The 12,359-nt window shown below is 45.6% G+C and overlaps 1 protein-coding gene across 1 annotated transcript in view; it reads left to right on the plus strand.

Annotated features, from left to right (window-relative positions):
• Positions 1–12,359, plus strand: part of DNAJB11 (DnaJ heat shock protein family (Hsp40) member B11) — a 196,327-nt gene that overhangs the window by 137,040 nt on the left and 46,928 nt on the right. The window contains exon 9 of the mRNA XM_069615766.1: positions 2,079–2,238. Coding sequence (XP_069471867.1) covers positions 2,079–2,238 — 160 coding nt within the window. The remainder of the gene's footprint in view (positions 1–2,078; positions 2,239–12,359) is intronic.

Genomic DNA, 12,359 nt, shown 5'->3' on the forward strand with positions numbered 1-12,359 from the left:
ATAACCATCGATGACCTCGATTTTGGCTGTGCTATATCTGGGCTTGAATCCAGATTTGTGTTCTCTGAGCAGACCATATTTTCAATGATTTTATCAATGAATGGAAGGCTAGTGATGGGCTGGTAGTTAGCAATGTTGTCGTAGTCTAGAGTGGGATTTGTAGTAGGGGGCAGTTTTGTAAGGTGCTTGGAAAGATGTCCTATTCGAGTGATGCCTTGACTATTTGAGGAAGTGAGTACGGTTCATGGTGGTAGCTGCAAGGATGTTGTCCTGGATTGTTTTTATACTTTCGAACTCCAGATAAAGATATATTTTGAGTAATCTATTGTGTAGGCCTTGCCTTATTGAATTTTTAAGTGTTTACAGTACACCCCCCCCCTTCTGCCCTTTTGAGAGTTATTCCTGGTTTGCTTTGCCATGTTTACCACAAAGAGAGTCTGTTGCGCTTGAGGGTAACCATGTTGCCTTGTGGGCTACCCTTTTTATGCCTGGTTGTATAGCTGAATCTTCACACAGGTCACTGCTGAACCGATCCTCGGAAGCTATCCGATGAAGGTGAGTGTCTACCCACAGCAGTGCGGGTCATGGGTTGGACTGAGCAGCAGACTCACTGTTTCGACTTGCCAAAGTCGATCTAATGAACAACATTGAGTTGGACAATACTGATGCCTACTTGTACTTTTTGAGACATTTCAGTTTGTGGTATGGGCTTTATAATAAAGATTAGCTGCTATCTCCTACTTATCATATCCCAATCTTCAACAACTTCACTTATTTCTGAAATAATTAACCAGAGTTGTGTAAAGAAAGGTTTGAGTAAAGTTCATGCATGTGATTTCTTCTATAACAAACTTTCTTTTTAGCTAGTAATTCCTGTAAAGAAAAGTATGTTTTTTTATCATTCTGGCTTCTCTCACATTAGATATAGCAGCCTGGGGCCTGCAGGGCTTTTTGTGTCGCCACAAAGCTGTATGCTTGCTCTCACCAGCATTGTTCCCAAGTTGTTGAAACAAAAGGATGTGTGCTGGTGACATTGAAATACCCAGACCAAGAAGCACTTGGGCAAATAACACCAGTGTGAGCTGAAGGGGAAAGTCGAAGTGGTCCTGCTGAGGTCTGTAGTAAATGCCACGCACATTCGAAAGTCTTTGACCTCCAGAAACGATCCGAGCCCGACCTGAGGGAGAACGGAAGTGTGATAAGTTAGGGGAAGGGAACCCCTAAAGGATGTGAATTAAGAATGGCGAAGGGAACCCCTACAAGTGCTGTGTTTTGAAATGTCTGAGCCTGATCAAGGGAGACCAGTGTGAACTTTTTGTGGAATGTTTGCTTTGAAAGGTTTGAGTCTGACAGAGGGGGGACCGGCACAAACGTTTTGTTGAACTGTGTTTTGAAATCTGGAAAGATACATTAACGTGGCAGGCCAGGCGGGCCTCGATCCACGTTTTGAACTACCTTTGTGTTGGGAACCTGACCCAGTGTGTCTCATCCTGCCTACGGGGACCGCCTTACTCCGTGCTGTCTAACATGGGGAAGAGAGCTGACTCAGCCACATTTATTCTTTATATTTGAAAACTGATTTTCCTTTGCATACATTTTCTCCTTTTCACACTTTTTGTACAAAAGGTTGGGCAGGTATTGGGTTTTGTTAGTATAGGCCATTTTGATTTGATGGATTCAACTAGAACAGTTTTATTATTTGATGGTAGAGACCACACCCAACCTAGTTATAGGGCAAAGTAGGAGTTTTTCCAAACCCAGAAAATAATAAAGTTTTTACAAATTGCACCTTTTTGTGTCGGTTGTCCTACTTGTGATACCATGCCTCCCTTACAGGTGTCCCCCAGAAAAGGAGTGAGAAGTGGTGGGGCTCTGGAGATGTCTCAGGAATGAGGGAATTGGAGGTGCTTTTCCCATGTTCTTTTGTGCATTTGAGAGTGAAGGAGTTTTCGCAAAAGAATCCTTGCAATGACCGTGCACAAAGGAAACCTGAGAAAAGCAGTTTTCAGCAAAACAAGAACTATTTAAATCCCTGCCATTCATTCTTATTCTGCACTAAGTATTTTTTTTTTTTGTAGGTTCACGTAGTCCGTGATAAGATCACTAAACCAGGAGCTAAACTTTGGAAGAAAGGTGAAGGTCTTCCGAATTTTGACAACAACAATATAAGAGGATCTTTAATCATTACATTTGATGTAGAATTTCCCAAAGAACAGTTGACAGAAAAACAGCGAGACGGTATGTATATGTCTTGTTTTATGAGAGGGGAAAATGTTGTGAACAGTTTTGTCAATTAATCTTAGTAACTATTTTTTTGCCTAAACTCAGAATGGTTTAGTAGCTATATAATTTGGAAAATGGTGAACAAAGGCAGTCTCATAATGTCATATTGTGCTCTAAATCAATAGAGATTGATATAGCCATGCCCTGGTCAACAATTAATGTGGGCTGTGGGAGGTACAATACTGTGATGCCAGTCATATGGGCACAATTTCTTTTGATCTCCAGTCCATTATTTCCCTGATCTCTTTGAACAATTACTCTTGTATTCTCCCATACAAAAGGTGTGGTTACTGACTCAATTTGTGATGCCTTGGCACTCCTATAACCAAGGGCTTAGTGCGTGTGTTGGAGTGAGCAAGCTTGTTTTTTTGACTGATTGGGGCGTTAGACGCAGACGCCTATGGGTGGCTTTCACTCACAGTATGCGTTAAACGGACCCAGCAAGGTTGTTGCCGAGCTTTGTGACATTCACATTTGGCAGAATACTGATGTAATTCAGCAACAAATTAGGTCCGGTTTTTAAGCTTTTCGTTGAGTTTAATCATTGTAGGGCTTGGCAAGCAGAGACCCACGTTTACTAAACAAGTCGACCATTAACATAGTGCTGTTGTGTACCCAATGATTGAAGAAATCAAACTGTGTCTGGAAAGGTGAACATTTTAGACAAGAGTATCTTGGGACAGTGAATGTTGACAATGATGGTTCTTGGGGCCTGTGGCAGATCGACAAAACTGGTTCTGACCACTGAAAAACACTCCATTATGTATATGTATTGGCGTAAACCTCTGTAAAGTGCTCCGTTGCTTGTCGAAGTTAGGTACATGCTCAATAAATACCATAATTATATTACAGAGAAATACGCCATGTTGAGGAACATGAATGTATATGCCACTTTTGTTGACTTGAGAACGGCTTTTAATAGTGTTCCGCAATCTGAACTATGGATGGATTTAAAAGATCTGGGGATGCTGCCATCCATATCGAGACCTGTATAGCTCTCTATGCAGATAATGGTGCTGTAATAAGGCACTCCCTTGATGGGCGAACAACTCGCAAGGTAAATGTCAAAATTGGTGTAAAGCCGGGCTCTTTCCTGGCGCGCAGCCTATTTTGTTTATTTATAAATGGGGGAATTGACAAATTGCTAGCTGGGTCAACAGATGTCCCTACCTTGGTGAATTCAAACTATCTTGTTTGCTGACAATGCTGTTTTGCTCTCATTAACTCCTATGGGCCTTCGTAAGCAGTTTAATATATTTGAACAATTCTGTGTCGGCAATTGTCTGGCTATAAACACTCAGAAAACAAAACTAATGGCCTTTAGTGATCGACTTGTGATCAACCTGAAAGATGGGCCTATTGACCAAGTCTCCTGGTACGATTATTTAGGGGTGAGCATGAAAAACCAATTGTACTTGGGTGACCAAACCGAGCGTGCTACACTCAAATTAACTGGATACTGTGGCGCTATTTCTAGATTTGTGCAGGAACACCCGAGGCAGGGCAACTGAGTGTCACCATTAAAGTCTATAAGGGCCAAGCAAGGCAGGCTGCACTATATGCAGTGGAGCTGTGGGGAATGAGCATCACTGGTAAACTGTGGTTTGCTGAGCAGACCTTTTTTTAAATCTATCCTGGGATTACCAGTGAACACATCCAATATTCCAGTTTTTATGTATATTAATATGCAAATTATTGGATATATATGCCCTGCAAAACCAGTGTATCTTTGGGTCCGTATCTGGGCAAACCCCAAGGTTGGTAAGTTCAGGGAGGCAATCCGGGATTTATCCCAGGCTGGTGGCTCAACCTTGCTTGGTTTGTGGCCATAAAGAAAGAATTGACCACGATGGGGTGGGATCCCTTTTGGCCCAACCCAGAATCAATCCATACTAACTTCAAAGCGAAATTGAAATTTGTATGATAGGAAATAGACATTTCTGCTAAAGTAGCACATTTCAAATAGCCTCCACAGCTATTTGCTTCTAAAGAGAAAACATGGTTTTGAACAGTAGTTGCATGCAAGGCAGCCTAAATCCATGAGAGCACTTTACATAAAACTATGCATAGGCACCCTCCCGCTTGCAAGCCTGTGTAATAAATGGAATTCGGGCAGCTCTCCCGAATGCCTGATCATTGTGGAAAGCGAAGTCCACTTTATTTTCTTCTGCCATAAGTATTTGGATATCAGAAGAAAGTATTTGAAACCTTTTTTTATCAAATATTCCATGAGAAGAGTCAATGATGCCCTTTTTCTGTGTCTGGCTGGTGAGAATCAATTGGCCACCCACAGTATGTGGCATTACGTGTTGCAGGCCTGGAGGAGGCGGCCGAGGTATGTAGCTCATCAGATTTTCCTAGTAGTATCCTTGGAAAAATCTACCTAGAGGCACTGAAGAGTGTTGTATGATAATTAGGTTGTACTATTCTTAAGGTTTCTAACTTTGATTCTAATGAAGTGTACATTGATGTTTCATTAATTTTTCTGGCTTGTATTCAATTTTTATTATAACTTTTATTCACCAAGCATTGAGTACATATACAGGGGCTCCAGGACATGCATTTCCCAAATTGTAACCATGATGAATTTTGCTCATTTGTATTTTTTGCTAAATGCATTTATGCCTGACTTTTATTTGTTGATTTATGAGGTTTATGCTGTTTTGTAATCTGGTTTCATTTGTCTTTTATGGACTTGAACAGGACGAAATAAAGTAAGATGATGGTAATGATAAAAATAACAATGTGATGCACTAAAAGATGGTCCAAATGGTCTTTATTTACATGCATGGTTTAATTGGGAGATACACCTATGTGGTATAGGGGTTTATCTATAACATACCTAGGAAATTCTCTCTGGAAGTCATATAAATTAATAGTATCAGGATGGGTCAACTAGGTGCTATAAACTAAACACTATCTCAGGAATGGAGTGTCTAGATGTTTCTTGGCACATGCACTGTCACAGGGAAATAGCACCCAGACGCCCCTTTACTCTGGTTACATTCATATATATGAAGTGCCTGTCTGCTTCTTTGCTACTTCGTTGCAGGGATATAGCACCACGTTCACCATTGTAAATCAGGCAGTAGGACCATGTCTGGCCCACTGTCTTTCTGATCGGGTGGTATAGTGCTTAAGTTCACTTAGTTAGGGTCAAGAATGGACCTAGAATTTTAGGCCTCCTTGCAGTCTTCTGACCTTTGACTTTCTCCTCTCTTGGTTCTACTACTACTGTTTGGCCTGCTATCTTCGATTTGTTGCTGGCTCTTTCCAACCTGCGGTGCTCTATAATGATCTTGGACCTCTCTAGCTTGCATTGCCAATGTTCTGGTCTGCTCTCACAGCCTGATTTGTGATTTGCCCACTCTTATTGTCTCACTCCTGTGGTTTGTTTGCCTTTTCCTTCTGGGACCATTTAATTGGCTAATTTGTCTCCCTTCCTAATTAGTCTCTATTCTTCCGGGGGTCTATGGTGTTCTAAACTGATAAAAAGGCCTGCAGCCCTCTTGGTGCCATGCAGAAGTCCTAAACTGATTCTCTTACCACACCCCATCCCCCTTGTTGCTTGCTCCACTTTGGTCTGCGCTCTGATCCTTAGTTACATGTGCTTAAGCCACGCTGTGTATCTTTAAGCCATTGCGCTCCTTCCTTAATCTGTTGTGTGAAATGTCTCTAAGGTATATCGACTCCTGAGTGGAGACCCACAAGCCCAGACAACTACACTGTTCTCTTTTTTTTTTCTCTTTTCTCCATGACCCGGTTGCTTCAATGTCTGTCGCAGGGACAACAATTGCTATAAGGCATACAGCGGTCTGCATCTCCGGCCAAGTATTTTGAGTGAAAGCCTGATCCAGGCCCCCCTTTGCCAGCTCTTGCTCCGGGCCAATCTTTTTCAAACTCCCTAGAAGGGATTACCTCCCCTTGTACTTTCATGTATGCATTAGGGCCCAGGTTTTCTCATAGAGCATACATTTATTTCTCCAGCATGGGGTCTGGCATGGATTCATATGCTCATGATTATTCCCCGTCGTCTGGCTGGAATCCTCGGAAAAAGAAAAAACTGTTTCAAGTTCACTTTAAAACTGTATTTCTCCTCTAAACCAATCACTGTCCTTTAGGTCATACTGCCCCCATCCAGAGACCGTCCTCTCCCTAAGCCCTGCCTCTGGCTGCCATCTTCAGATTTTTACTGCACGCTTCAGTGTTGGGAGTCCCCGAATTGCTCGATGTGCTATTTGTACGTTTTTTTGAGTTTTGCAATGAAAAAAGTTCAGTTTGTGTTCCAAAGAACCTGTCTGCTCTTGCCTGCAGCCGAGGGAAACTGGGATCTGTTGTCGGTGATGTTCTTTGCCCCTCAAGGGCGAAGATTCATCAAACATTCTAGAAGGCCATCTTGGGCCTACTTTGCGCCCTCTGACCATGACGGAGGAGGAGAGAAGGTTGCTCCTCAGGCCCTGCACCAAATGCGGGCTACGGAATGTGTTTGTGGAGGACAAGCACCTACAATGCCGCTATTGCCTACACCCGGACCATAAGGAAGCAGAGTGCGAGTTATGCCTAGGTTTCACTGCCTCATCTAATGTGACTGTCAGGATATCTGTTAAAGTAAAAGTGTCCACCATCCTGTGTCAAGAAAACCTTACTTCTGTCCCCTACACTATAAATGGGTTTCCGTTTTTCAGTAAATTCTGTAAAAAGTCCCCCGAGATTGCTCTTCTCTTCCTCTGGGGAATCCGGAAACATCTGTTTAAGAGCAGGTCTGTATCCCCAGCAGTTCCATTGTTCTTGGCAGAGCAAAGCCTGCGGCAGGTGCGGTGCACAAATTAGAAGGCAATTAGATGGCCAGCATGAGGCATGGTCTTATTGGCTGTCTGCATGTCTCTCTGGAGAGGGAGGTACTGACAGACCTCCCTCCAATCAGGAACTGCAAAGTCCCACTTTGCCCGTGAAAACCTATCCCCCTCAGGAGCAGCAGAGTATTGAAACTTGCCCAAGTAGCTTCTTGGTTTGAGGGGGTACTTGGCACTTGTGGGTACTTGGCACTTGCTTCTCTAACTACCTTCCAAGCCTTGCTCTATTTGACTTTTTTTAACAAGCTGCAGTATTTCTGGCTTGATTTAAAACTGCTTTCCCGTAAAGCAGGGAATCTCTCACTGCACGTGTGGGGGATGTGGTGTGAGGTTATAGGGGAAAAGAAGGGGCAGGCAGAGTGTGCTTTCTGTTGTCACTACTGGCAGCCTCGCAACATCGTTGCGTGATGTGAAAAACCAGAGGGTGTTTCACAACCTGTCCCCAGGGATCCCATACTCGGGTGGCCAGGGAAAGGCCATTGCTTTTGGATCCTGACCCTGGGGGTGGACAAGCGAGAGAGGATCACCTGGGTAGGGGTCCTCAGTTGGGGAGAAGCACTCGATGGTGATACGTTTTAGTCCCCTTTTTCCATAACCCATCTAGCCCCTATCCCAGCTTATTTTATGGGAAACAACTCCCATAATTCCTCCCCCTTTGAAGATGAGGAATGAGGTCAGAAGGATTACCTCCCCTGACTTGCATTGGCCCCGTCTGTGTAATGAGGCCAGGCAGAGTCAGGCACGTAGCTCTAACAATGTACACCTGTTACTTATTTAACACTCCCTGTGAAGATAAAAGGTGGCTCGCAGAGGTACACTTTGGGCGAGGCTGGGTACGAGAAGGAACAGCTCTTCCGAGGCTGATGCGAACCAGGCTGTGGAAGTTGGAAGGCCAACTGGCTGATTGACAGTTGAGGGTCAAGAGAAAGCCATGCTTTTGGGAAGCTTTTAGTGTTCGAAGAGCAAAACCGAGCGAGCGGAGGAAAGAAACCTTCAGCCAGAAAGTAGCCTGCGACCCTCCCGGGTGAACGGCTGAGTTGGGAAGGAGCAGAGGAGGCATTGGTGACGGGCTTGACCTGCAGGAAAAAGATTAGAGATCCAATTAACACAACCAGTGAGTTATCAAGGGCAACACAAGTTTGGTTGGTGTTAAAGGGTAAGTGACTGTAATTTGAAAGTTGAAGGTTGCATGTGTGCCGATAGAACACAGATGAAGAGAACAATTGTTGAAAGAAAAGGATACAAAGTAGCAGAATGGTTCTGCGAAATGAAGTTGCACATTCAAAATTCATAACATTTCACAGAGAATTTCGAAAGATATTAAACCAGAGATCAAAGGAAAGAAAGTAACCGCGATAAGGAAAGAAAGTTGAATAAGAGGAAAGTGAGATATGTGAACTGGGAATATACCAAGAGTGCAAAAGTAAAATATAAGAACTTTGAAGAAGGCAAGTGAAGGAGAATAAAAACTGTGAATAAGAACTAAAATTACCAAGAGGCATTGGTGCTGCCAGAGAAGTTTGTGAATTGAAAGATTGTTGAAAGAGAGGTTGAAGTGGTCATGCAGAGATCTATGTAAATTCCTTGCAGTTACAAAAGTCTTTGACAGTGAAAAGATGCATTAGAAAAACCTTGGGAAGGGAACCCCTACGAAGGAGAGACCGGCTTGAGCCTGGCAGAGGGAAGCCTGTGCAGAACTGTGAGAAATTGAGAACATATGAACTGAGTATTGATGGCAAGGCGGGAAGCCTATTGATTGAACTACCAGAAGTTGAAAGCCTAAGATTGAACTGTTGAATTGTACCAGTAAGCCAAAGTGTGCAAGACTGGTAGAACTGTGCCATCCACCAATCTTTTATTTTTTAAGAGACTCTCTAGACTCCGTAGGGTTGAACCTGGGGAATGGAGTTGATACTGAAGCCATTCTGACATTTCATTTTGAGACACTATTTTCCTTTTGTATTCCCTTAACACATTTGTCATTTTGAGAAGGAGGGTAAGGTTAGGTTTTCTTCGTATACGCCTATTTATTTTGATTACTCCCATTTTAGAGCTAGGGCCAGTTAGGAATTCTTTTTCTTAAAAAACTTTTCTTTATTGGCATGGTGAGCGAACAGACAATCAACACACTGTAGAGCATAGCAAGAGTGACAGATATATACATAGTAGTGCAATACATGGGAATGTTAGGTAGATACCGGTGGGGCCATTGCCCAGCTCCAAGTGGCACAGCAGTGGATTAGATTACATCACCAGGAGGAGGGGAGGACAATAGTTCTAGGTCGTCTTTGTTATTTAAATATGTACAAAATTCTTTCCCCACATTCCTGGGGCGGGAGGCCAGTGGAGGGTATTGATGTAGTCCTCCTCGCACGATTGGGTCCAGGTGAGGGCCCTCATCCACATCTCAAACGAGGGGGGGGGGGATCGGCGCTTCCAACATTGTAATATGCATTTTTTGGCTATTATGGTGGCAACATTGAGAAACCTAGACCTTTTCCTCAACTCCGGGCTATCCCATAAGCCGAACAGTACAGCTAGGGGTTCTGCAGGGATATGGGACGCTGTGATGTCTGAGAGAGCTTCAATTATGGCCTTCCAGTATGGGCCCAGCGCGTCACAGGACCAGAACATATGAGTATGATCTGCAGCAGGAGAACCGCACTTAGGGCAGGTGCGGGCCTGGGTGTGTGCAAACCTGTCCAGTCTTTGAGGTGTGTAATATAGTCTGTTAAGGAGCTTGTATTGCATGCACCTATGCCTGGCATTCAGAGAGGTGGTCCAAGTGTGTGTGCACATTTTCCCCCACATTGCGTCCGTGATGGGGAGGCCCAGCTCCTCACTCCACGCATCTCGTGGCTTTCTTGGGGGGTCTGTGGGGTCGGCCATCAACAGTTTGTACAGCGCGGACACTATCCCCCTAGCACCAGCCGAGTTGGATATATACTGGATCTCAGGTGAGTCTGGAGGCTCATCTGGGTATAAGGGCCACCAGGCGCGGAACGCCGCCCTCGGCCTGTAGTATTGTAGCAGTTCTAATGCAGTACCTAGGTGTCCGGGGCGCCACGTCTGCAGAGTGATAAACTTCCCGTCAGGGTAAATGTCGGTCAGGGCCCGATAGCCTAGACCATGCCAGTGTTTCATCAAAAGCTTATCATGTGTAGGGCTAAGGCCTGGGAACTGCCAGATGGGCAGCCATTTGTAGTACGGGTGGTGGTCAGGTTGTATCTGCAAGATATATTTCCAGGCCCTAACAGTGGCCGCTATAGGGTCTGCCGGGGCGTCGGCGTGATATGTGTGATGGAGGATGATGGAGAGGGTGTTAACGCACTCGTTCGCTAGTTTCTCGAGCTTCACATGCGGGGGGCGGGGCGGAGAACGTGTACCAGTATGTGGCGTGTTGGGCCTGCGCAGCTGTCCAATATTTGGCAAAATCGGGGGCGGTGAAACCCCCGTTACCATAGGGAAGAGTCATGTGTTGCCATTTCTTACGAACTGCGCCCTAGTGCCACAGAAATTGGGCACAGGCAGCGTGTAGGTTCCTGAAATATCGCCTTCTGGGCCAGATCGGCACATTTGTAAAGACGTAGAGGAATTTAGAGACCATAATCATTTTGATTAGAGATGGTCTACCCGACAAAGAGAGTGGGAGACTGCGCCATTTCAACATTTGAGCCTCAGCAAGCTGTGCCACAGCCGCATAGTTGTCAGCCAACAGTGAATCTTTAGTGAGGGTCACCTGCACTCCAAGGTACCTGATGCCTCCTGGTGACCATCGAAGGGGGAATTCGCAGGACGGTTGTGTAGTGGACGGGGTGAGCGGGAAGATTTCGGATTTGGAATAATTTATGGTGAAGCCCGAGAAAGTGCCAATTTTGGTTATGTCTCTCAATATTGGATCTAGGTGGGCAGCCGGGTCTCCAATATATAGGAGCACGTCGTCGGCGTATAGAGAAATGATCTCGGGAGTATCACGGAGACGTATACCTTTGCGCGTATGTTTGTCATTTACGTTATCAGCCATGGGCTCTATGGCAAGCGCAAAGAGTATCTGAGAAAACGGGCAGCCCTGGCGGGTACCTCTGTGGAGAGCAAAGGGGGCCGAGGCCCTGGAGTTGACCAGGACTCTGGCTACGGGGCTTGTGTAGAGGAGTTTGATGTACGACCTCATGCGTGGGCCAATTCCCATTTTGTGGAGCACCGCCCACATGTATTGCCAGGACACCATATCAAATGCCTTCTGGGCATCGAGGGTGACCGCCACGGCCTGTGCGTTGGGGTCAATTCTAGCCAGAACATTGAACAGGCGACAGATATTTAGGGCGGTGGATCTGCCGGGCACAAAGCCACTCTGGTCGGGGTGGACTAGGTGGGGCATAATGGGGTGAAACCTATTGGCTATGATCTTGGCAAATATTTTTGTGTCAGTATTGATCAGAGAAAGGGGCCTATAAAACCCCTATTCGTCCAATGGTTTGCCTGGCTTGGGTAATACAGTTCTAAGCGCCTCACGCATGGATGGGGGTAGGATGTTTGACGCTAGGGATTCGTTCCACACCTCCAGGAGTCTGGGTGCCAGAATGGCTTCATGCTCCCGATAAAACTCCGAGGTGAGGCCGTCGCGGCCTGGGGCTTTGCCCCTGGGGCAGTTCGAGATGACCATGGTTATTTCATCAAGGGTGATAGGGGCCTCAAGGAGGACGCTGGTCGCGTGGGAGAGGAGGGTCATGGGGATCTGATCTAATAGGGTGTCGGTGTCTTGCAGGCTGTGTTCTTGCTGGGGGCCATATAGGGTTGTATAGAATGTGGTGAATGTCCCGAGGATTTCCTGGTCGGAACAGCACATGGTGCCTCGTGTGTCCTTGACGCAATCAATGCGATTCCTGCCCCCCTCAATTCGGACCAGTCTGGACAGTGTTCTACCCGGCCTATCCCCCTCACCATACTTCCTGGCCGCCACAGGGCGGGCGAAGTACCGAACCTCTCTCAGGGCATGGGACTCGAATGTTTCTAATTCCGTTCTAATCTGTGCCAGTGCAGTCGGGGAAGGAGAGGTGGCATATGGCCTCTCAAGCTCTTTTAATTTCGCTTCTGACTGTTGCAAGCTATTTTTTATGGCCTTGAGGACCCCAGCCTCTCTAGATATGCACATCCCTCTGATGAAGACCTTGAATGCCTCCCAGCGCACTCCATCGGAGGTGTCATGCCTGTTGTTGCACTCGA

This window comes from Ambystoma mexicanum, chromosome 9 (genome assembly GCF_040938575.1).
Source record: "Ambystoma mexicanum isolate Mex_15411 chromosome 9, UKY_AmexF1_1, whole genome shotgun sequence".
In the NCBI taxonomy this organism is placed as follows: domain Eukaryota; kingdom Metazoa; phylum Chordata; class Amphibia; order Caudata; family Ambystomatidae; genus Ambystoma; species Ambystoma mexicanum.